The following is a 26,137-nucleotide window of genomic DNA, read 5'->3' as shown; positions in this document are numbered from 1 at the left end:
GTGTGCACTTCTTTTTATGTCAATGAAGTAATAACTTTGTACACTGGAACTGAGTACCATGTACTGTTAAACTGGAACAGCAGTGTGTTCTGTGTTTTCTGAAAAAGGGGGGAAAGGCAACTTTCCACTGCTCTCTTTATTCAAAAGTACTGTATTTTCATTCAACAACTAATTTGTACAAAGCATCTTCATTTAATGATGAATAGCTGAAGTGAACAGGACCACTGATATGGAGAAAGACTAAAGAATAAGGAGTAGCTGGTGAACTACCTCTTTTTGCAGCTGTACCTTCTCTTTCTCCAAAGCCAGGAACACTATTTGCAGCATTCCTATCTTACTTTTAAATCTTTCCATGTCTTGTTTTAGCTCTTCATCAAGACTTCTTTCCAGCATGCCACACGATTCCTGAGCACTAACAAAAAGACTTTCTGTTTCTCCTATATTACTGTTGATAAGGCAGTCTTTGGGAACATCATCATTAAAACCAGAGTATTTCTTAAGTTTCATTTCTGTTACAGAATGCGCATTTTCATCACTTGTACAAACAGGTCTTATTTTAGGAAGGCTATTAGAAATATCACCCAAAATACATGATGTTAAGCTATGTCTCAGGGAATGTGCAGGACCTTCCTCTGCATTTTTACTATTTCCATTATCATTCTCTTCTGTTTCCATACTGGAAAAATTTTCCATTTTCTTCTTCTCTCCTTCATATTTCATTTCCTTCTTTCCTTTCTCTTCTTCATTTGTATTCCAGATATCTTCTACATTTGTCTTTAAGCTATTTTGATCAGGAAGAACACCAATACCTGGAAATACAATTTCCATTTTGGGTACTTTTCCACCTAGCCTAAGTTTAATATCTTCAAATTCACCTTGGCTTTCTAATTTACTACTTGATTCTGTCACAGGAGATGAAATAATATGAGAGCTTTTCAATTCTTCACCAAAGCCATCTTCTGATATTTCTTCCACAAGGGAAGCAGTTTCCCCAGCTTCATTTTCACCAAACAACTGCTTCAGCTCTGCTGTAATGTTTTTAAAATTTGTTTTCAGTTCCCTTTTCTCATTTTCAACCCACATTCTTTCATATCTTTCTTCCCAAGGTTTTAGATTTAACTCCTTGTCAGCACTGTGTGATTCCTCATTTTTTGTTAGGGTTTCCCGATGTGAAACTTCTGCCTTGTCAGTCTCATTTTCATGTGCTGTTTTTTCTATCAAGTTGGTAGTTTCTAAAATATATTTATCCTTAAGTGAACGGTACAAACAAAAAGATTACCAAGAAAAAAGGAAGTTACAATTAATCTAGGTAATTTCCATTGCAAATTCATCCTATCATGTAACAGAAATAAGAGCATCAATATACTTTGAAAGCAATTTTTACGATACAAATCAAGGGATACTAAATTAAAGGTTCACTTACCTTTTTCTTAAAAATAAAGCTTTTTTTCTTCAGAATTACTCGCTACTAAGATTTACTCGAGACAACAGTTTTTCTAGGATTGGAGCTGTCTAGATGAGGGTTATTTTTGTCCTTAGGCCTGCCTGCTTTCTGTAGCAAATAGCCTTTGTTAGAAAGCAATGATTTATTTTTTCATGTTTTACTGCTTTAATATAATTTTTCTTTGGAACTGCCTATGTTTCCTCACCTTCCTTCCTCCACTGTTCTACTGTTTGGCATTTTATAATCCCCTGCCAGCTAATACAATGTTAGTGAACACAACAACCTTTTTATTGTCCACCACATGGATAACTAGGTCTGTTTCTTCATCCCATATGCAGAAATGTTCAATTCCACTCCAAGCTCTGAAGAAAAGCATTTATTAGGGAAAACTGCCCATTCCTTCCCTCATCCCAAAAGTCAGGAACCCAAACTTAAGTGAAAACCATACCATGCCTCACTCAACCTGCCCTTATTTCCCTCATGTCCCTGACCCCACACCCTGCTCCTCAACATTTCTGAGTGCTTCCATCACGTGTCTCATTCCTCCCAACATGCTCCTTCCCCAAAAGCTTCCTAGTGCCTTCCATACAGGCCTGCAGCCTTAGTCCCAACGGGCTAAGACCATCCAACTCCTCTCTCTCATTATCCAAGCCCTCCCCTCTCTGCAAAAATTCCTGCTTTCAGAAGGGGGAAGGAACACCTCAGCCAGCTGCCATCTGTCCCAGCCTTTCCATTCCCCAAGTTTGCTGCCCAACCACTACCACCTTCAAGCAGGCCTAAGTTCCATGCTCTGCCTGTTAATATTAAGCATGTTCCCCTTTCATTGTACCTGGGTGTGGGGTAAAAGTAATTTGCTCCACTGCCCTACAGAAGACTCCAGACCCCTCTATCCAGCCCTCTCCCTCTCCTGCTGTAGGCCCAACACAAATAGGATGCCTACCTTATTCCTGTCTAAAATGTCCTCTAAAAGAAACCTTTTCAAACACTTCCTAACACAGCCAAACAAGCACATATTTTGCAGAGGCAGGGAAAGCACTGAGAAGGTCACAAAATTTAACTTTTTTTGTTTCTTCTTCTCTTGAAAAGTGGAAGACCAGTCATACTTAATAAAATAGATCAGCATACAGACAAACTTCCTTTTTACTTGAATGTGCATTTTGCATAGGGAAAAAAAAGAATTTGACTGCACTGTTTCTCAGCACCATGCCAAAGGAAGAACACTGAACAAAGTCTAAGCAAACCAGCTGGAAACAAATTAGTGTAATAGCAAGTATTCAATATAATGATCAGGATTTTTCCCCACCCTAAGAGGACTGCATCTCATTTTACTTCAGGCTGTTATACAACCTTTAGCCACAGGATTCTCCAGAATTATTCATTGCCTGATAGGTTTCCTTTACTTTACATGTGTATAGTACAATTTAGTGATTCAGACTCTTATTTCAAAATCTTTGGTGTTACGTACCCACACTCCATAGTTTTCAATGGCATCCTTATCTTCTTTTTCAGCTGCTGATGACATATGGAAAGTAGATCCTGAGTACTCACCTACAGTGAGAAAGCTATATTTTGATAACCAGCATGACCTAATACTACTTATTTCCATTTAGAATGCATTCTGAATCACATTTATGAGAAAAATCTTAACATAAAATAATGCATCCTCTCTAATTTGTGACCTCATAGAGAAAAAAATTACCATAAAACTGACTGAAGATGCATCTGTGTACACGGCTTTCTTACAAGACATTTAAAGGAAATTTGCTGAAAATTGCTGTAAGTGGTCACAAATCAACCAATCCTGTTTCCTAAAGGTGTGTTATCTTGATCTCTGTCTTTAAAATGCTGTGTGCCATACAGTAACTAGTTACATGGCTCCAGCAACTGTAATTTCCCTATGTGCATATATGCAGTACACAAAAAACAATGGAAAAAAAAAATCACAGCTTTGATTTTAAGGCCCCAGCTTTACACTATGCATGAAACAAATCTGTCTCCAGACATTGTTCTGGACTCAGTATTTCAACTTATCTACCTTATCTGCTGCCTTATCTGTTGCAGAAGACACAGATGGGAACTGAAGGAGAAACTTGTGCAATGCTGAGAAACAATCCATAATCTGAACACTTCACTCATACTGTTGAAAAACGGATTCCACTCTTCCCTCTCAGAATTTCTATATAACATGGGCATGCCACAAACTTCTCAGATGCATTCACTCAGCCTCACAGCCTACCCTGAATCTCTGTTACACCAGAGAATTGGACTCCAGATAATCCCAAATGCAGTCTAGAAGCAGCACCTCACTGTCACTGTTCTTGTGGAAGGCACATTGTACACTTTCAAGTGACAAGTTTTCAGAAAGAAACAAGTCTTAGTAACTCAAGTGAGGCATCTAAAAACTCAAGATGGAGGCTTTTCACCATTATCATTCTTCACCTCCTGTTGTCTTGCTCCACAATGACATGGATTCTACACAATAGCCCTTCTATACACAAAGTTCCACTGCTAAAGAGGGACACAGTATCCTTCCAACAAGAAAAAGTGAGTAAGATTGAGAAAAATAGGTAGGTAGCATCCTATAAAATACAAAAGGCTCCAGCCAACAGTAAAAACAGACAGATGTGGTGGTGGCTGAGGAACATTCGTAGGCAGCACCACAGAAATTACTGCAGAATGTGTCCTAGGTTATCCCTACCACGACTGGTGTAATCAAACTCAAACTCCTCTTTAGTCTTGCTCATCAGAGAAGTTTCCAACAGCAGCTATGTTAAGTTTGAAGTTTCAGTTTTCAAGTAAGATTTTAGGATCTTTGGAGCCCACAAGATCTATTTAACATAGTGCTTAATCAATGTTGAAATTTCTGTGTAAACAGCAGAGAATAAGGGAAAAGGCAGGAAAGACAAAAGGCAACAGTGTTCTTTCATCTTGAGGACTGTCTGAAAAGGGGAGAAGACAACACGTATGCTGGAGGAAGCCAACATCATGGAAAGGTAAACTGTAGGAGGGAACAAACATGTACAGGTGTGTATTTCAATAGTGTTTCTGTTTCCAGGACACCTTGTTAGAACCATTAATTTAAAATTAGGGGAAGATTTGCAACGACAATGTGTCTGTCCATGAAAGAACATGAAAAAGAGACGGTCATGAATACCTTCAATATCCTCAACATCTTCTAAAACAAATTCCTGCAATAGATCTGCAAAACATAAAGCAGATGCCTTATTAAATACTCCTAAAAGATTATGAAGCTAAACCCAGAACCACTTAAAGCAAGTACTACCTGATTTCTGCTGCCTATTTTTAGGAGATGTTTCATTCATTTCCAAAGCAGATATGGGAGTATTCAGCTATGAAAGAAAATTCAATGATAAAACACCAAATTCAAAGTGAGTACAAACTATTTAATGAGAAACATAAGTAGTCAGTCTGACATGAACAAGTACTTACCTGTGAATTGCTGCGTTTCTCCAAGAAACCTGGAAGTAAAGAATATTTTGGGAAATGTTATTTTTTTAAATTGTGGATACCTTTTACTCCATTCAACATCAGCAGTTTCTAAAACTAAGTATTAGTCACAACCATTATTTCATCAAGAGAACAATACTGAACATTCCATTCACCTCATCATGCAGCATGTGTCTTAGTACACAAGAAAAGAACAATGCATACTTCCCACCATGCGCCTTGGATTTAAAAAATAATTATCACAGAACTAGAACAATACAGGTGAAGCAGTAAGGTCATGCTTGTTAACAGAGCAAAATTAAAATATTTATTCTTTTTGAGGAGCTGAAGGATTATTTCAAAAGCCAAAGCTGGTCTGCTGTAATGAATGATCATAAACCAGCTTTATGACTGTGATTATTCTGTAAGTGCTTAGTACTGAAGAGCATTTTCATTTCCATTGATGAGACTAAGAAAGCATGGCTACAGACACAGAAACCTCACAGGTGTCTAACAAGGTAGAATCAAGGCAGTGTTCATCAAATTGTTGTGGTTTAGCTTGCCGGGGTAACAACAGAAAAAAATGCTGTTTGGTTTTAATCTACATTTGTAACATAGTTCCAAATATGTTTTTTACATTTTGTCCAAAGTTAAAACATTTCCCAACCCACACAATCTCACCTATATTTCTCAAATCTACTTAAGTCATCTTACACTTTGAGTTCTCTCAATAGATAAGGATATGAAAGAATACTTAAAATTATTAAGAATGGCTCCATGGTAAAAATGTTGTATTTAAATATTTTTAAAAATATTTTATATCAAAAATAACCCAAACCAACATTACAAAACCAAACACTATTCAATTTCAGTAAACCTGGTAGTCCAGCAGTGTGGAAAGACCTTAGAAATACTACCACAACCACCTTTTACCATCTTTTCACATTGATCCTAAACTGGTCTTAATAGAATTCTTATCTAAGCAGAATTCCATGACAAATAGTTAACAACTACATCTGAAGCTCTTGGAAGCTTGTAAAGTTTTGCTCACAATGCTCAAGAGACACTGTCACAAACTACAGGCATAAATCCTCAGCAAAAACCCCTGTACTTGGAGTCAAAGCACAACATAAAGCTATCCACATGCTACCAAAGGTTAAACTAGGGGGGATGAAAATGCTAAGCCACATTACAGCTGTCTTCTGCTGCATTATCATCTAAGAACATTAAATGTTGAGAAAGGTCAGTCCTAACAGACATGCACTGTCATCACTATGAAACAAGAACCTGAACCAAGAAAACCAGATACTCATTTGAAGAACAGAAATAATACAAAGAACTTCCTTTACAAAGTGGCCAGCAAGTGCTGTCATTACTGGTGTTAATTAACAAACAGTAAGAACTTCACTGGTGAAGTTTGCACTTGCACCATGACAGCATTTCTAAGACAGACACTGACAAAAATTTACTTTAGCCTATAAATGCTTTCAGACAAGCATTATCCCACCAGGAAGTTACCATTGTCACTTTCCCCTGACACAATCTGGGAGCATGCTCTGTGTCTCTCTGCAGCTGGGAGCAGCACACCACATGGTGTTTTTCTTGGCACTTCAGAATCTGCCTGTGTAACCTAAAACACATGAATGAGAATTGGTACAAATGCATTTTCAACTCATTTCTATACAAAAAATAATTCATGTAGCATAGTATCAAGTATATTCTAGATACAAAACCATTTTTTAAGGCCCTTGGCAAGAATGTATCAAAACACAGTATATTGGAAAATCACAGCATTTGTGTTTGTTTTCAGATTTTAGGCAAAAACTTCACACCACTATTCTGCCATGCTGACAAAACTTGACAAACTGGATAACCAAAGAATTAACATGGTAACTCAAGACACAGGTTGTGAACCAACATCTGCATGTCTGCAGTGGTCCAACATTTGTTCTTATCTGACATTCAAGTTGGTACAGACATGCCCTAGGCATATATCCTGTGGTAGTGAATGAACACAGTTCTGCTCCCAGTTACAAGAGCCATTTGGGTTGAACAAAGATTAGCAAGGCAGAGTTTACAACTACTTTAAAACTAACAACATTTTAGCCTTGTATTTTTAAGGGGTAGGAAGAGCTCTCTTTTTCTCACAAGAACAAGAGGGACTTAGCTGCAGACTTTCCTCATTGCCACAGACAGAGAGAATGAAAAAGGCAAACAAGGCCAGCATGTGCAGTGTCTCTGTTGAACATGACTTTAAAGAGGGCCACAGACCTCAAGGGCAACAGCTAACCAGGTCAGCAGACTAGGGTTGTATGTTGAAAAAGCAACAATCCTGTCAGCCCCTCTGAAAAGGTCAGAATATTTTAAGCAGCAAGGAACTTCACTGTTTCAGTACTATACTAGAAACCGAACTCAAAGGCCCTTTGCAGAGACCCAAGCCATTAGCTCAACCTAACTTCATCCAAATCCTAACTGAGCAGCTGGCCTAGAGCAGAAGTATTTCAAGGGCCCCCAGTTACAAACATGGGAAAAGCAAGAAAAGAGGAAATAAGCCTTATCAACAGTAGTGTCCAAATCAAAAGGAAGCTCTCAAGTGATTCTGGATCTTGCTACTACTTCCTGCAGTGGAAACCCTTGTGTCCTTCACAAAAAAGTACCTCAGAATCCCAGGGAGATTCAGCATCTTCTTCCTCTTGCTCTGCTCCCACTGCTGGAAGGGCACCTGAAAATAAGGTAAGAAGATTAAGCTAATAAGGTAAGATGCTTGAGTGTTTGTACATCCAAAGATACAGGTCCCATTGATGAAAACAAATAAAGAAGCAAGTTTTATTCATGCATTTCTTCCCACCCAGACACATCATGTTATCTCCTTTACACTTCCAGCTGCTTTTGCTCCCTTTCTATCAGATGACGGCTATGCACAATAGCTGACAAAGCTACAGGTAATATCCAATGCACTTGGGTAACATTCAGAAGATACTCCAGTGTCCTGCAGTTCTGTTATAGACAGAGTCAAGGTTTCTCCAGCCTACAGCTCAAAAATTTGCCATCTACCATCACTTTCCACTGTACAGGGGGTACCATAGAAACATTATCCAAAATCTCCTCACACTAACATCCAAGAAGTCACCAAAAAACAATGCTCCCTTTGTGCTACTAGGAAAGATCTCCCCTGACAAAACTGTTATCCAGCCCCTCCCCAGAAGCTAGACCCCTAAGCATTGCCATTTAAAAATATAGGCTCACACCTCAAACAGTTAACTCAAACACTCAAAAGCCATTTCTATCTTGAGGGGGGAGTGTTAAAATTCAAACCTCTTCTCTACCACACGATTTTAAGGTTCAGTCTCAGGGAGTTCCTAGACAGATTTTACTATTGTATTTCTGTTTTAAGCTATGTCAGGGAAGTATTAAAGTGCTCTACTCTCAATAGTCCGGTAATGTTTTCAAGCACCCCAATGTGGTGCTGAAGAGACCTTCTACATTTTAAAACCAGACAAGGTGAGATACTGGAACAGCTTTCTCTCTCTCAGCTTGACCCAAATCCTTCCCTGACTTCAGTCAAGAGCCATCAGAGCCTTTCAATGTGACAGGACTCATGATAAAAGGGAATACTGTTGTCACTCAAGACACTCTAGTCCTCCTTCTCTTTTTCATCGTGCTTTTTGTTCAGATCACTTTGGGGAGAACACAGCAACAAATTAAGAATGGCACTTACCTCATATCACATTGCTTGATATACAATGCTGCAATTTCAGTTCTTTAAGAATGAATGAAAAGCAACCCAATCTGCTTTCCTTCTCTGCCAATGCCCACTAAGACTCACAAGCAAGAGAAAATTTTGCTATCATAGGAGCTATCCTATCAATCACCATTTTAGTTCATTTTCTACGCATTAATATTTGTAGAGGAAGAACTTGGGTCTGGATTTACAAAGTAATTTGTCTCACCAGAATTGTCCTTTGAAGCTTTGTGGACTTCATGCCTGTCATTACAAACAGAATTTTTCACATCCTCAGCAGCTGTAGCCTGTAACTTTTTGCCAGCACCCTCCTCTTGTTCTTTGTGTTTAGATGATTCTTCCTAAAAGAGATCAACCAAAACAGCTGAAAAGAACAAATCAAATAAACATCATCTTTGCTGTTCCTCTGTAAGCAGCTCCTCATGTCAGTCTAACTCTAGCTTCATTTAAGTTACAACATTCCAGAGCATACTTCTTTATTTCCTCTACTTTGCTCCACAGAAAATTATTAGCTTCCTGCTCTCAATCTCATGCAAAATTCTTTTTGTTTCCTCACTTTCAGCTATCACACCATGAATTTTCATAAGTGGTAGTAAAACTTCACGAATAAAAACTGTAACATAGAACTGAGAAAAATCTAACCAATTCCAGAGTCTACTGCCTATTCTTTTCCCATACTATAATATATTACCATATCATAGCAAAGAAACTTTTGACTCCAAGCAAGACAGTAACATCAAAAATGCACAATCAAACAATGGACATATGTGAAAAATAAGTACTAAGAGAAATACAGTTTACTATGTGTTTCTTACCTATCTGAAAATGCCCTTGTGATTGTCATCCTTGTATACTTACTTCAGTGCTTGAATGGAATGCTGCTCTCCAATTTTCTTCTTGCTTATTTAAGTGCAAGTTTTCACTGTCTTGTTTCAATAGTTTACAGACTTTATCATCTACTCCTTCATACTCCTCTTCTTCAGTATCTTCATCATCCACATGTTCAAGTATGACAGAGGCTGGTCTTTCACCTTCAAGTCCTGAAGTTTTTTCTGCTAACCAAGAATTACTGCTACTTTCAAAGCCATCACTGATGTTTGACTTTTTCTCCTTAACACCAGAACTATCTAAGAGAGGCTGAGGTATCTCTTTTTTCCAGTCTGTCATTTCAGAGTCTGAAAAACAGGAGTTAGCATTTCTGTGAAACTTCTCCTCAATCATGCTTTTCCTGTTCCAGCTTTCTTGCATATCTTGCAGATTATTTAGATTTTGAAAGACAGCTTGTTTTGGTACTGACTTGCATGATATTTCATTATTCATTATCTTTGGAGACACTGCTGTTTTATTTTCTTGAGATCTTTTACTAGACCCAGCTATGAAAGACACTGGAGTATCGAAAGATTCCTCCACGTTTTCATCATGTTCTTTACTTATTTCATCATCATCACAGACATCTCCAGTTCCACACTGAGCATCCCCTTCATACTTTGTTTTACTGAAATACTCTAATTGCTGATTAATTTCTCCTTTAGGTTCTGTTTTCTCCTCTGCCAGTATTTCATTGGACTGAGTTTCCTCGTCTTCCAGCTCTTCCTCCTCCTTTTCATCTTCAGTAAAATCTTCATCATCATCCTCCTCCTCCTCTTCCTCCTCATAATCTTCATCACCATCTCCACTGTCATTTTCATCCTCCTCTTCTTCTTCCTCCTCCCCCTCCTCCTCCTCCAATTCTTCATCGAGGTTGCTCGCAGCTGGGACATCTTGATTAAACTGTTCTTCACTGTCTCCTTTGTTCACATTTGCACCTGATGGGATTCTTTGTTTGAGACTTTTCTTTGGTGACTTAGGACTTTCAATCCTAGAACCATCACCATCATCTTAAAGTACAAAAAAAAGAAAAATGCATGTGAACAGAAGGACTTAAGCAAACAGTAACAGGCATGTTATCAGATTAATGTACAAGAGAGGAGCCATTTGGGAATGTCACAAAATGGAGAGGTGAGGTTGGGCAGGATGGAGGATGAAACTGATGAAAGAAAACAGCTTAAGAGGGGATTAATATATTCATTTTAAAGACTTATTTTATTCTGAATTATTAAGTGCTGTGTTTACAAAATGCTGCATTTCTTATTTTCTATTTAAAAAGAAAACCCCAAACCAACCACAAAACCTACTTAGCAAGTATACTTTATATATACACTTTATAAATATATATATAGTTTGACATATATATATATATATATATATATACACTTTATATAGATAAAGTATATATCCTCCATATATAGTTATATATATATAGTATATCATGCAACCTTTTGCAAATAACTTACTGTTTTTCCTGAACTGCTGTGAAGCATTCATTAACAGTGTCAGGTTTGGCTTCTGCAGCTTCTGTAAATAAAGATTTATTTAAGAAATTTTTTTAACAGTAACAACAACAAATCCTTTGTTCACATCAAATCTTGAACAGTAAATATATTCAGACTGTCCTTATGATAGTGTTGGCTCCATCCTATACCTTTAACTATACAAACACTCCTCATATCCCATTCAGTAAGTCTTTCACACTGTGCAGGCACCCTTCTGCAAATTGTTTCCAAAAATGTTTGCGTGCATAATCACCCTAAAAATCTGTTTCTAATATCTGCAATACTTAAGTAAAATTCAATTATATTTAAAAGTGCATTTTCAGGATGCTTACTTGCAAGTGTGCACAAGATAAGTAACTATTAAGATCCTCATACTTAATGCATAAATTAGACTCTGCAAGTACACTTAAAAATACACCTAAATTTCAAAATCATGGCAGAAAAATGTATCATTTCTATTTAAATAATCAGAGCAAGGAAATGAAATAAAGTTAAAACTAAACATGCTTACATCACCAGCATTAGAGCGGGTTGAACTAATACACTCAGGCTCTAGATCACTGCACAATGCCAGTGCAAGAGAGTTGATGCTCCAGACATCACTCTGAAGTGATAATTCTACAGATCATTAGTAAAAACAGTAGGCATGAGAGCTTGGAACTAACAAAAGAGTACTGCCCGAGCATTCAAAAACAAAAGAGGAAAAACAGGCAGTGAGATCACATGCAAGTACTGAATGTCATCTTATATAAGAAAATTATATAAGATAATGATAAATTATGAAAGAAAATGATCCATTTGAGTAACTCATCTGTTCATTGAGCACTCTTGAGGAACCTTCTGAGGAAAGGAGAAATAAGTGATGAAGGATTTTTGTAGATCTTGATAAATAAATGTCCTTTATCGCTTAGGAATCTAACCCCAAATTTACAGAAAACAGTAACAATGATTGAAGAAGAACAGGATAGGCTATAATAACTTAGAAATTTTTGAAGTCAGCAAATCTGACTTATATGAACAAGAAAAAAAACCAAAAACTATGTGGTTATCTTGTCACCTACTGCTTTTTGGCTCCAGATTATAAATCAACTGCATACTCTGTTACAGCTACAGATTATTTAGGAAAAACTCACAGCACAAGGAAGGCTGGCTGGCCAGAGATTGCTTTAAAGAGAAAACAATATTAGCTGGAGATGCAGATTCTTTCAGTTACAAAGAAAATTTGCCTGCACACCACTTATTTTTACAGGATATTTTTCCTGTAAATGCACATACCTTGGGGGTAAAATCAAGTTCCTCTTCCTCAGAGGTATGCCAACTGTCATCACTCCCCTCTTTCTCAGAGCTTCTTTAAAAGCAAAGCAAAATGAGTATCGTGTCTCTCAAGTCATTCTTCAGGTAAGTGTTATGTATTTTTAAAGTCTCACCTTATTGAGTCTCCTTGGGAAAAGTCATCTATTGCTGTTCAAAGATTAATTGACATGTTGAAATTAAATTTAGCATGCTAAGAATTAACCATTTAAAAATCAAACATTTAAAATGGACAATTCTACACATCATAATAGAACGATACTTTGCATAGTAAATTCACTACAAGTGGCATAAATTACTTCATTTCCAAATCAGTACTGCATCTTCAAACAACACTGAATTAAAAAAAAAAAAAGAAAAAAAAAAAAGACTAGTGCTTTCTTTTGGACTCTTATACCTAGAAGTTTAAAAAGCATAGAAACACACCTAAACTAAAATAAATAAATAAATAAAGTATAATATTAACATCCTACATTAGTAAACTATTAACAAAATGGTGGTGGTTTAGCAAGACATTAAGTACTTCCAAAGTACTCATCTTACACACAAGCACACATCACATGCAGAGGTTTATTATTTTTTGCAGCATTATAACATTACGCTAGATATTACACTATCTGCTGCTCTACCCAGTTACAGTTTCTTTTGCAAAGGTAATGAAAATCAAAAAGCAATCAAACTCTAAATTTCAAGTAGAAGGATCACCAACAGTTCTGTACACTGCATCAAAAAGGGCATTCAACAAACAAAAAGTGGCAATCCCAGGGCATTCCATAGCACACTCCAAGCTTTCACCAGTTTTACAAACGAGACTTGCACGTGGGATAATACGATAAATCGGGTCAGAAGGAACCTCAGGAAGTCTCTTAGCTAGTCTTCTCAAAGCAGGTTCAGTTATGAGGTCAGATAAGGTTGTTCAGGGCTTTATCCAGTCTGGTCTTAAACACCTCCAAGGAGGGAGACTGTACAACCTTTCTGTTTCACTGTTCCTGCATCCAATTAGAAACTATTTTGTTGCCACTTATGCCTCTTATATCTCCACCTCCTGTCATGTACCACTGGGAAGCACCTGGCTTTTTCTTCTCACATGTACCAGAAGCTGCTGCTAGGTCCCCTGAAAATTCACTTCTCTAGGCTGAAAAAACCCAGTTTCCTCAACCTGTCCTCAAAGGGCAAATATTCTTGTCCCTGATCAATCTGATGGACTTCTACTGAACTTGTGCACTGTTGAAAGATAAATCTCTCTTGCACCAGAGGCTCAAATTACACCCACAGCACTGGACACAATCCAGAGAGTGCAAAGTAGAGGTGGATAATCACTTTCCTCAATCTCTTGGCTATGCTGCTCTTAATACAACTCAGGACACTGTTGCCAGGGCACCCTGCTGCTGGCTTATTCTCAGCTCACTCTGCCAAGACCCATCAGGCTTCCTCAGCAAGGCATCTCTCCTGCCAGGCAGTGCCAGCATGCTTTGTAGCAAGGGGTTGTACCTTTCTGTGTGCAAACTTTGCACTTTCCCTGGCTGAATTTTGCTAGGCAGGCCTGACAGTTCATTTACACATCCTGTCAGAGTAAATGCCTCTGAATGCCAGCACTGCCCTGAAGTGCATCTACTGATCCTCCAACTTAGGGCTATTTGCAATCTTGATGGGAGTGTACTCTAGCACATCACTGATCTACTACAGAAACCTGAACTCTAGGACTCCAGCTTCAAGAGGGCTAGAACTTCTCAACTATCAGCAGCTAAGATGAAATAAAGGGCTCTTCAATTCCTGAAACGGAAGGGGAAAACAAACACAATTTCCACATAGTAGCTATTTCAGCATTACTCAAGTTCTTGGTAACTAATTCTTGTTAGCTATCATAACAACCAATCCAAGGTCTTTGGTAGAATCATTAAAAGGAAAAGATAAGAAAGGCATATCATGCCTGAAGACATCTCTGCTAGTATGAAACACAAACAGCATGGAAATTTTGTCTGTTCTAAACACAAGGTACATGTGGGAATTTTGATGAATACATCTCCTGACCTACAACTGGGCTTTTGGACAATGAAATACAGTGTGCACATCACGTAGATAAAACCTAGAAGCTGAAACAAGGACAAGCTAACAAGTAAAATACCAACACAGTCTCTAATTTTTACTGTTTCCTATTACAAACACACAATATTTAAACAGTATTATTTAGTTGTACATACAACAGTTTCCTGTTAACTCAATCAGTACCAGCAGCCTAACCTACCTGCTGATGTCCCAAGGTGAATAAAAATATTTCCACCAGTGTGGAGCAGTCAGTTATCACTCTTGATGGGTGACTTCAGTTATATTTTCAATTAGTACAGTTAATCAAAAGAGCTGAGTCAGTTTTCTGAAATTTTGCTTCCAATGAATAGACGGGGTCAGTTGGGTAGAGCATGGTGCTAATAATACCAAGTTTGTGGGTTCAATCCCTTTAAGGGCCATTCACTTAAGAGCTGGACTTGATAATCTTTGTGGGTCCCTTCTAACTCCAAATATTGTGTCATTCTGTGAATAGTAACTTTAAGCAATGATCAAGACCAGGTCACATTGTCCTTTAGAAGGCAAGAGGGAAAGGTCATGAGCTACCTTTCAGACAGAGCTCTAATTACAGTAGAAATGAGAGCTAGAAAAGCAGCCCCTGGGGGTTGCTTGTTTCTACTTTAATTCAAGCCCATTTCCATTCCAGAGTAACAGAAGGGCTTATTTAAAAATAAAATTATTTACTATCACCAGTGACACAAAGCAAATGCCAAATTCAAAAGAACCAAGGCAAAACATGCAAACAAACAAAAATCACTCAAAGCCTGCTCTCAAATGCAGTTCATAAAACCAGTACCATCAAAATAGGGACCTCCAGGATAATCAACATTATGGATGTGTTGATATTTGTATACTCTACAACATGTTTCATATTTTTAAATGCTACTGTATAAAATACCTTTCCTTGATTTTCCTGTTCTTGATGTCTGGTTAGGAGACTGTTGCATTCCTATATCCATTTAGGAAAAGGCATGGAAAGGACAGATGGAACAATGACATCAGAATAAACTGGAATTTCCAGAAACTTGGAGAACATAAGCAGTACATCAAAACAGCTACAGCAATGGCGGAACATACTGAGACTATCAGCCTATTCTACAGTTAGAAGTGCTGGAAACAACCCAACCACAATCTACAGAACCCAGCTCTCAAGGGACAATGTCAAACAGTAACAATGTACTCACTCCATGTAAAACGTCCATATTTCAGTATTTTGAAACAGTGAAACAGATTAACAAAAATATACTCTCCTAACAATTTTGTATTTCCCTCAACTTGACTATTCCTTGTCTAGCAGAGATGCAAATTAAATTCCTTCATGACTATAGAGTGCTTTACACATACAGCACACAAAATTCCTTATTCTAAGCATCTCAAAAATCCACATGTGTCAAGAACCAAATTTTGGAGACTATCCAGAAGTTTCAAGGAAAGCTTGACTCCCTGTACTCAGACCAGCATGCAACTTTGAGACATTATGTTATTTACACTCACTCAAGTTACAGTTTTAGCATGTTTGTTATACTTCACTAAAAAAGAAACACAGTAACTTGTTGCCTCAAACCAGCTCATCTTAAAAGTTCTGCCAGCTGGTGCCTGATACAAACACAGGTCAATTCTACCTCAGTTTGAAGAGTCATCTGAGTTTGAAGAGTTCATTTGACCATGCTGAACCACTCACATACAAAAGCTAGTCCACCAGCCAGAACACAGACACGAGAGGGCAGCATGTTCCCCCAGGGCTATAGAGCTGGCCACAACGACTGAAACGGGTGCGTTGACTGGTGTACCATGCAGGTGTGTTTGTGTGTGTACATGTCTCTGTGCTGTGGAACACAACTTCAGAATATAAATCACTACACATCTGCTGTACCCATCCCACTAAGCAAAATTTTTATTTTAAGCAACAAATCATTCTGTTATTGCAGCTAACTGACACCAAAGTTTTTCAAGATGTAACATTTGTCTCAGAACAGAATGAAGTCCTGCTCACACTGGATTTTACCACACAGTATGAATATGGCAAAATCACTTGTATCAAAACAAGATACATTTAAAGAGTTAAGAAAGGACCTCATAATTGTTTCTCATCCTTTCTACATTTCTCAGTTTTCTGAAGTGATAATACAGGACAGCTTTTACTGACCTCGGGAGAGAGAAATCACTGAAGCACTAAATCCTTTTCTAAGAACTCTATGATGGAAACCAAACAGTTTCTGTAGGGACCCAGGAACATGAAAGGAACAATAAATCATACAGAAAATATTCAAATAAACAAAAGCCAACTTATGAAGTAGGCTGAATTGTTCATTAGAGCAGAATATTTTGAAAAATATTCAGCAAATGCAAAAGCAGCAAAAGGAACAAGGACAACATTGAAGATCCCAGAAAAATTGTATAGAAGAACAACAGAAACAAAAATAATTCCAAAATGTGTTTCTCTGCTCTCCTGAGATCATTCCAACCTTTCCTCTAACAAAAGCTTCAAAGTCTGTTACTGCAGCCTATCAGAAGGACTCTCACGATACAGGACCTGTACTTGCATGCAAGCTAGAGACTGCAGAATTAATGCAGGTAAATATTTTCTCTATGTTACTAATCTCTCAGAGACAGTAACAGTGTACATCGTTCAGGCAAAAGCAACATCTTCCTGATTAAACCACCTGTACTGAACTTTTAAAAAAGAAAAAAATTCTGCAATCTATCAAGAAACTTTCCCAATCTCTGACTAGGTCAAATCAAGTGTTCCTAAGTCAAAGGAATAAAGTGTGACTTTAAATTAAATTCCTGTTATCTAGGAAAAGTCAGTGAGGAAAAATATCATATATTTTGCTCTATTTTCTTGACATATTTAAAAATGGTGTAAGAAACTCTATTTAAAAGAATAACAAACTGTGTTTGAGCACTGTCTTCTACCCATTTACCACACAGTTTCCGAGTAACACCCTTAAAAATTCAGAATAATAAAATCTCCTACTTGTAGGACTTGAGATGTAACGTACAAGACAAACTATTTTGTTTACACTAAGGTATTCATTTTCTAAGATTCCTCTAGAACTCTGCACTCATAACCATAGACTGGATTTTTAAAACTCACTGAAGGAATTAATTTTTTGATCACAAGGCAATTTAATTGTTTTTCTGGATCACAAGGTAATAATTATTTTCTAAAAAAATTTATAAAAACTACTGAAAGTGGAAGAAAAGCGTTATTTTTATTGTAAACCAAGCTATGTTCAAGCCAATACAGCATAAACAGACACTGCAATGTTATTGTCAGCAAAGTTACTTTTCCAATATGTTTGCTAAGTATGTCTCTACAGCACCTAAATGGAAACAGTTATAATAGATTTTGAGAAACAGAACACACAAAAAGGACCATAGTGCAGATGGAACTATTAAAATTAAAATGAAGACACAAACTCCATGGAAATCAAGAAGACATGTACCTTTCTGCTGCTTTCTCTGTTGCCTTCCAACTACAGAAAGAGGAACAACTACTCAGGTGGAACCCACTGCTTTTGTAATTGGATTTTCACAATCTGAGTTGCTATCTCTAGGTAAAAGGACACACTTGAAAAGTAAAACCCCTTTTGCCTAGTTCCTTCCCTATCCTCCCTCTCTCTCTCTCTCTCTCTCTCTCGGAAAACCTATATAGATGGGTTCTGTTCTGACAGACAGAAAGTAACAACCCTAAGAAGTGAACACAGAACACAAATCAAATGTTTTCAAAGGCTGACAAGCAGCACTTCCAACTATCATCAAATAAGCAGGTACACAAAACTTGTGCTACTGTATCTGATGCCTCCACTAAAACCAGCGTGAACACAGTAAGCGCTGACAACACAAACCCACTATGAAAAGGTCACACTGATTCTCCTTGAGCTACTCTGTGGTTAAGGGTCTTACCTCCTCTGTCCACAGCAGGTGCACCCAATGTAAAGCCAGCAGCTGCTGCCCGGTGTGGAGTGCCAAGTGCTGTGATGCCTCGTGCACCACCACCTGTAGAAGCTTCTCCAGCATTTTCCCAGTCTGCATATTCTGCCAGTTGTTTACTAAGACTGCACAGAGAAAGAGAGGAAATACATTTAGTAAAAAATAATCACACACCTGCATACACCATTTAATAGAAGAGTTAACAGCCAGTTCCTATCCAGCCTATTCTTATCCTATCCTTATCCTATCCATAGCCATATAGGTTTATATACTTATATGCACATACTGCATGATGTTACACATTCCAATATTCACTACAGTCATGTTCACTCTATAGTCATATTCAAACCTATGAAGGTATTAACTCCTGCTGGGTACCTGTCAAGTTTCACCTCTGGATAACTGTAGGATACAGACATATTTTAGGGTTTATATTGAGCATATGTGAGCTTAGCAATAAAACTTGAAATCTAACAGAAAACTCTGGGTAAAAATTTTCCTTGACTCCCAAGTTAACACTAGACAATGGAATGATACATATCAGAAGATAAGAAGAAATGGCCACAAGTTGTGTTAGGGAAGGTTAAACTGGATATTAGGAAAAATTACTTCAGTGAAAGGCTTGTCAGGCATTAGAACAGACTGACCAGTGAAGCTGTTGAGTCACCAGCACTGGAGGTATTTGAAAGATGTTGTAGATTGGCACTTAGGGACGTGATTTAGTGGTGAGCTTGGCAATGTTAGGTTGATTCTTAGAAGCCTTTTCAATCTAAATGATTCTATGAAGACATCACTGGGCACACCTTCAACCCAAGTCTCAGCACACTATTAAATCTTGGTGCTGTTATCAAAAATTTTTAGAATACCACACCGACAACTTGCCCTAATGATACAGTTTAAAATTTACCTAGAATATCCATGAATAACAGCATAATCCTCAGCTGTCCATCCGTTAGTGTCTTTATGGGAAACATCAGCACCATACCGAAGAAGAACCTTTATCAGATTAAGCTCTCCACCAGAAGCAGCAGTCATAAGTGGGGTTCTGAAGGATCCAAGAAATATCATATGAAATAGATTGTTTTATACAGTCACTGTTATTATTTTTGTTTTTGTTTGCCCTCAAAAAAATATTACTTTAAAATGAACAAAAGAAAAAGCATTTTCATTAAGAAAAACACTAATATGAGAGAGGGTCTCAAAACAATTAAATGATTAATCTTAAAGCTTCCACACAGACAACACTTAAAAATTCTACTACTGCACAGGAGATTTTCAATTTGAAGGAATGCTGCTGAGCTAGTAGCAGGCTTCCTGCCAGGAAGGCCATCACAGACAGTTACATTTTGCAATTCTCAATGTGGAAAGCATGCAATAAGGTATGATCATCTCTCACAAGTCACACAGAAGTAACTGCTTCAGTGTGGCTCCTTGCTCTGTATTTCTTCAGACCTCATTCCCATGCCTCTCTCAAGCTAACCTGAAGAAAATTAAAGACACCCATGCAAAGTTTTGATAGCCCCTCACCTTTCACATTGATCTCGAGCATGCACGTCAGCTCCTTTTTTAAGGAGAAACTCCACTACTTCTTCATGATGTTCAGAGACAGCAAGAATAAGAGGAGTAAATCCCTCCTGAAACGGCAGATAAAGTTAAAAATCGAAGTTAAAAAACCAAAACAACCAAGCAAACAAAACTTCAAGAAGAATATGAATACAACTTTTGGAAAGCACTTCAATAAGAAATATAAAAATTTACCTTATTTTGGGCATCAATATTGGCATTATGCTCAAGTAACAGCCCTGCTACAGTAGTATTACCAGGCAGGACAGCCAGGTGAAGGGCAGTGTTGCCATCAGCATCTGCCAGATTTGGGTCAGCACCACGTTCTAGCAGAATAGCCACACATTTTTCTTGCTGGCACTGTACTGCCTGGAAACAAAACACAAAAAACTTCCAGCATTTACATTTCACTTTGTTGCAATTCCTCTATCTTCCCAATACTGGGAATTAAGAGCACCTTCAAAGATTAGCTAGCATATGCCCATTCCCCACCGATCACAATTTGCGTGATTTTACAAAAGTCTACATAAAGAATACTGAAAAATACATAATTTAGCTCATAATCAGTAAGCCTCACTTGCAAGAACATACCATAGTCCACGTACCTTCATCAGTGGCGTTCTGTTATCATTGTCAAAAAGATTTAGCTTACACTTGTTCTCTACTAGATACATAACTACATCCACATGGCCATTTGCACAAGCAAGATGCAGAGCTGTCCTAAAAATTAAATAAATTGAGTTAGCGCAGCCAGGGATAATTTTAGGCTTTTCTGATAAACAGATATGACTACAAGTTTCATTGTGCAAATCTCAAGATTAAGAACCCCACTTCATTACCAGTACCTGCACACCAAATGCTTGGGACTTGCTAGCAAAAAACCTCCACAGCATCTGCTTAGTAAGGGGACATTTCCTTCACTGGAGAACTGATCTGCAGAGATTCCTGTGCCCAGACATTGGCTATTGCTCTCAGTGGGACTACATACGTAGCACAGAAACAACGACCAAAGCTAGTGAATTTGAGGATATGGCAAGTCAACTTCTAAGTTTTTCTTTGATCATTCATGGGCCAGAAGTGTATTGGAGATGTAGGAGATGGGTTTAATTGCAAGAATATTAGAGTTTCCCTGCACTTTGAGTATTTCTCCATTTTCTCTAGATTTTTTACTACTGAAGCACCTCTAACAACATGTAGCAAACCAGAGAGCAGAACGCTGATCCTGACTACAGGAAAGTAGTTTTTGACTTTCCTGTAATGTTTAACTATCATAGTCATAAAAAGCCTAGTACAGAGGAAGTCTTCTCCAAGGAGGCAATACCGTGTTTCTACAATATATAACCAGCATAGGAAAACTGAACTCTTTTCTTCAATTTAAAGCCTTGCCAGAAAGAAATGCAGTTCGTCAAACCACAACATCTTAGGTCTGATGTCAATTAACCAGTCTACTTGTACACAAAGACACAATCACTGAGGAAGTCATTGCATGTGTTTCCTTCTAGAAATCTATGTGTTTTTAGGGCAATAAAACAAAATTAGTTTTATTGCTGCCAGAAGTCCAGCCTTCTCGACAGCCAGCCTAGGAAGCTGAGCTACTCTGCTAAAACCAGCATTTCTTCAGAGTATCACAAAGGACTGGACTCTGAGCCTTTTCAGGAAAGGTGATTCCCTTATGCTCATGATAGATTCACCAAGAACTCTGCTGTAGCCCAGGGCTTCTCCTTGAGGTACAACTGTTAAAGTGTTTGCTGTACTTGACTCAAACTCCTGTACACCTGTAGAAGCAACAGCTTCTTCTTCAAGTCACTGACCAGATCTTCCAGTCCAAGGCAGTTATTAGTGGTACCAAAGCTTCAGAACAAAAACCTGCCACCTAAAACCACACCGTGGCTTAGGTTGCCACATCACACTCACAAAAGACAACTATGCATGCAGCACCAATAAACAACGCGTTTATTTTGTGTTAAATCCTTCCTAACTGCAGTGTCCACCTGTTTTTTAAGCTGCTCTCAGCTGAGGCAGTGCATCCTTCGGGCTTAACTACGGAACCTGCACGCTGAGCCCTCAGAGATGCATAGCAATTACACTCAGACTTCAAACCCTGGCTGGAGAATGGCCACGAGGTTCCTCTTCCAACTCCCCTCTGCCAGGCTAAGGGCTCGCTTCCACCCTTGCACCAGGACATACGACTCCGGGAATGAGGACACTGAGGAGGCGGGGCCAAAAATGTTAAGGCGACTGACGGCCGAATTCAAGGGGGTTTTGGCGGCAGAAGCCTGATTCCCACAGTCCGCCAAAGGCTGCGCTGGGCTCCGGCGCCCGCACTCCCACTCCTCACAGCGACGCTGCCGCTCCATTCCTGCGCCGGGGAGCTCCAGGGGCTGCTACAGCTGCACCTGCGGCTCCCGCCCTTACCGCTCCGCCTTGTCCCGCCCGTCGATGCCGTATTTCCTCAGTCCCTGCCGCACCTGGGCCAGGTCGCCGCTGGCGGCCGCGCGGTGTAGCTTGCCCAGGTCCTTCTGCCGAAGCTCGTAGGCACCGGCAGGGCAGGGAAGGGAGGCGCTGCCGGGCGGCGGCTGCCCCTTCCTCTTCTTCCCGAACCCGAAGATCCTCTTCATCCCGCAGCAGGAACGCAGGCACAGTCCCGTCTAAGTTGAGCGACGGCGAGAAGCACCGGCTGTATCGTGCCTCAAGCAGGGACAGGGGAGGAGAGCTCCCGCCAGCGACCTCGACTCGACGTGGCTCCTGCAAAGCGAACCCCGGGCGCAGCAGGAGTCCCGGACAGAGCCCACTCCCGCTACCCCCCACAGCCCTGACCCCCACCCCACGCGCGGCGAGCCCCGCGCAGGCGCGGGAGGGCAGCGGCGGGCGGGCCCGCGCAGGCGCGGCCGCGGGGGGCGGGGAGTTACTGTCGGAATTAATGTCCCAGAGCATTTAATGCTGCTTGGGTGCCGCTATGGGGTTAGGCGAGCGGGTGCCAAGAATAGAGAGCAAGGATTAATGTAGGAGGAAAGGAGATGGAGCGGCGCTTTAGACATCACCTAGTAACGAGCCTGACCAGATGCAGAGGAATACTTATGGTCCAGGTAGCTGGGTTCGCAAGATTGAGATGCAGGTTAAGCTTTGGATGCGAGCCCGAGACAAGAGGCCAAGAGTGAGCTGCCAACGTTCGGGATATCCAAGGGCGCGAAGGTGGGTGGCACTGGTCAGGTGAACAGACTGAGAGACAGCAGCAGCCTGGAATTGCTGACTTTTTGGGTAAAAAGGAGGTGAAGACCGGTGGCGCCAGTGAAGTCTTTAGACATGGGGAGTGAGACAAGAGCCGAAGACTCGGGCGGAAGAGCAAGGCTGGTTCAGAGGGCGACTGTGAGGCTGTGGAAGCCCACAGGTTCTCTGTGGAGGTGCTCTCATCAGAGGCACCATCTCGAGCTGTTTCTGTGTTACTGCACAGGAATAAATTGCTTTATGGAACGAGGTGTCTGAGGCTCTGCTATGGGAAATGTGCGGTCGAACCGGTAAGGAAACCTGGTGTGACTATGCGAGAGGAGGGTGTGGGGAGATGTTCAAGCGGGGCGCCCCGCACCTCCCTGGAGCCGCCCGCCGCGCAGGGGCTGCGCCTCCGGCCCTGAAAGCCTTTGGGCCTGCGTGTGTGACGGGCAGAGTTTGCTGAAGGGTCACACTGGGAAGCTTCCGAGCACCCGTGACAGAATCAGAAAGTTGCATTCTGGTAAATGAGGCTAAGTTGGCAGCGACGTAGAGGAATGCAAACATGCATGCGGACGGCCTGTATGAGAACGTAGTAAAGAAAGCAAAATATTTGGTAAGTTTGGCATAATTCTCAATATGGTACTGCTACAGTGATACCACTGGGTAGTTCAGATACCATATAATTTGGGGGTGATGCCATGGTACTGTATACCCTAGGGTATCTGGCTAATGGAACACTCCTTATCTTTAGAAACTGCTTTTTGCATGGGAATTTCTGAAAAACAGATGGCAAACAAAACCTAAGTCAAACAGGAACACATTTAATTATGCTTATAAGTAAAAATATTTATTGCAATGTGAAAGGAATATAGTACTGCTTTTCAGGGAGGTGATTCAGCCCTTGGAAATACTTTCTTTTCCTTCATCTCTAAGAATGGTATGTACATTAAAATCTTTTTTTTTTCCTTTCCAGAATGATTCTTCATGGCTTTAGCAAAGGTTTGCTTTTGGCAGTATTTTCTTGTACTGAGGTGACTGATGTACAGTCACTTTCATTAGTTGATTCTCAGCGTATTAGCAGTGTTATGTTTTTTCAGACCTGATCTCTAGAAAGAAGAGCCAAAATAACAATAATTTAAAAAAGATGAAAATATACTCTTTAGCTGAAACCACAGCTAAGCAGGTTCAGGTTGCAAAACCCAAATTTCTATGAGTATTAGGAAATTACTATTAGTAACCATTTTGAGAGTGTCTCTATAGTCAGTTTGACCATTTAATGGAAAAATGGAGAGCAAAGTGCATTTTTTTAACTGGATATATTTGTTTTCTTCCAGCCATCTTAGAAGAAAGGCAAGTTTTTATTTACAAGATGGCAACATGGGGTAACCACGAGTCATCTCTGTGTTCTTCAGGAGGAAGTATTTAATCTCAACTTCTTTTCAAGTGGACACATGCTCAGCCACAAATAGTTTTGTTCTCACAGTTTACTCCCCAGCTAAGACCAGGACACCCTCATTCCATGTCAAATATTTCAGAATGGTATCAATAAAAAGCCCTGTGATTACAATGTCAGTTTTAGTTGGTGACTTTGATACCTGAATGGGCTAAAATTTGGTTTCGTGCTTTTAAAGATAAGGGGATGCTGATGAAGTCCTAGACCCATATGGGTACAACAGGACCTGTTCCTTCCTTACTAGCCAAAAAAGATACAAAAGAAATAGGTAGTCTCTGCCACTAAAGCAATTGGCAGCAGTTTGTATCAATCTTTGTTCATACTGTTTCTTTAACTGTGTTGGCTCAGGATGCTGTTGAAGATATCCAAGTGTTTGTTTTTAGTTTTGATCCATTTCAATTTTTAATTTCATTTTTATAGCTCATTTCTGGGTTTAGGTTTGGAGTTTTTTTTAAATTTTGTTATTTCCTATTCTATTGCTTTTTCTGTTCAGTGTTCTCTGCTTCTCTGTAGTTTTCTCAGTATCATCTAATAGCAGCTGTTTCTTTTTCTGTCTATGTGAAATGTTTAATTCCTGTTCCTGAATTCTTGTTTCATTAAAAGACTTGTGTACCAGAGGAAGATTTCCAAATAGGGCTTAAGTGTGACTTAAGTGTTGCATAAGCACTGGTATTTGGATTAGTCTGCTATAGGTACACCTTGCCTTTAGCTCAGCTGAGGTATAAAATGGAAGTCTGAAATTCCCCTTTGCCAATATGGCTAATTCCCCTATTAGACCACCTGATGTATGTCTACCAGAAAGGAAAAGTGTCAGTAAAGACTTGGGCTAGTAACAATATACTGCTAAGCATCTGGTTTAGTACACCTGCTTTGCAACTGCGGTATTTATAGGAGAGGTACAACTTAGAAAAGCTGTGAGGATTGCATGTCTCGGTAGTGCCAACCGTGAGGCTCTAGGGGATGGGATAATTAGCACACATCCTGCAGACAGTGACTTCAGCAGCTTTTGCCCTGAGAGCTGCTGCTGTGGGGGTGCTTCTGGTGTGCTGCCTCTGGAGCCTTCTACAGTCATTGAGTAGTCACCGAGTCAAGTGGGGGCAGTTTGACTTGTTCCCAGTCCAGCCTGACACACCATATCCTATGCACACAGTAGGATTAACAGCTAGCTTTGCATTCAGAATGTAGAAGGGATTTCTTTTGGCTTCCACTATGTGATAAACAAGATATTTTATTTTCATTATAGTAAAAGAGCTACTCTATGAGACTGGCTCAGTTGGTCAGAGAATGGTGCTAACACCACCAAGGTTATGGGTTCAATCCGTTTATGGGCTGTTCACGTAAGAGTTGGACTTGATCCACCCTTGTAGGTCCCTTCCAACTCAGAATCTTCTGTGATACTGTGATTCAGAAGAGGCTTCCTAGCATATTCAGAACCACACATACTGGCTCACACTTTTTGGGCTACCAATATAGGTATCATGGAAATGAAGTCTGTTGTGGAGTCAGCTAGGTCATAATTGGATTTGTGAGGTTTGTTTCATTGTAGTTGGGAAAAATGCAAAATAAGACCTTTGTCTTCTTTTCATTAAGTTACTTGG

General features: G+C 39.5%; 1 protein-coding gene and 1 long non-coding RNA gene across 7 annotated transcripts in view; one reads left to right on the top strand and one right to left on the bottom strand.

The window, feature by feature from the left end:
* LOC107204647 (ankyrin repeat domain-containing protein 26-like) overlaps window positions 1–22,697 on the bottom strand; it is a 48,942-nt gene extending 26,245 nt beyond the window's left edge. The window contains exons 1-19 of one of the 6 annotated variants that reach the window (XM_015628153.3): window positions 22,295–22,697; window positions 20,485–20,599; window positions 20,075–20,248; window positions 19,844–19,950; window positions 19,224–19,361; window positions 18,290–18,441; window positions 15,279–15,329; window positions 12,433–12,466; window positions 12,281–12,353; window positions 10,967–11,027; window positions 9,492–10,510; window positions 8,842–8,974; window positions 7,549–7,613; window positions 6,410–6,521; window positions 4,895–4,923; window positions 4,728–4,794; window positions 4,599–4,643; window positions 2,910–2,992; window positions 289–1,248 (exon numbers count right to left, since the gene is read on the bottom strand). In XM_015628153.3, the coding sequence (XP_015483639.1) occupies window positions 289–1,248; window positions 2,910–2,992; window positions 4,599–4,643; window positions 4,728–4,794; window positions 4,895–4,923; window positions 6,410–6,521; window positions 7,549–7,613; window positions 8,842–8,974; window positions 9,492–10,510; window positions 10,967–11,027; window positions 12,281–12,353; window positions 12,433–12,466; window positions 15,279–15,329; window positions 18,290–18,441; window positions 19,224–19,361; window positions 19,844–19,950; window positions 20,075–20,248; window positions 20,485–20,599; window positions 22,295–22,497 (3,621 nt within the window). In that variant the 5' untranslated portion in view covers window positions 22,498–22,697. Of the gene's footprint in view, window positions 1–270; window positions 1,249–2,909; window positions 2,993–4,598; window positions 4,644–4,727; window positions 4,795–4,894; window positions 4,924–6,409; window positions 6,522–7,548; window positions 7,614–8,841; window positions 8,975–9,491; window positions 10,511–10,966; window positions 11,028–12,280; window positions 12,354–12,432; window positions 12,467–15,278; window positions 15,330–18,289; window positions 18,442–19,223; window positions 19,362–19,843; window positions 19,951–20,074; window positions 20,249–20,484; window positions 20,600–22,294 lie in introns of all 6 variants that reach the window. The other 5 variants (XM_015628151.3, XM_015628152.3, XM_015628156.3 and 2 more) reach the window with 5 other exon arrangements.
* Window positions 22,698–22,773: 76 nt separating this feature from the next.
* Window positions 22,774–24,658, top strand: LOC117244472. Its single transcript, XR_004497649.1, has 2 exons — window positions 22,774–23,699; window positions 24,421–24,658. It is a non-coding gene; the product is annotated as an uncharacterized LOC117244472 (long non-coding RNA).
* Window positions 24,659–26,137: the final 1,479 nt, after the last annotated feature.

The sequence above is a fragment of the Parus major genome, chromosome 1A (assembly GCF_001522545.3).
Source record: "Parus major isolate Abel chromosome 1A, Parus_major1.1, whole genome shotgun sequence".
NCBI lineage: Eukaryota > Metazoa > Chordata > Aves > Passeriformes > Paridae > Parus > Parus major.
This window is presented reverse-complemented; position numbering and strand designations above follow the sequence as displayed.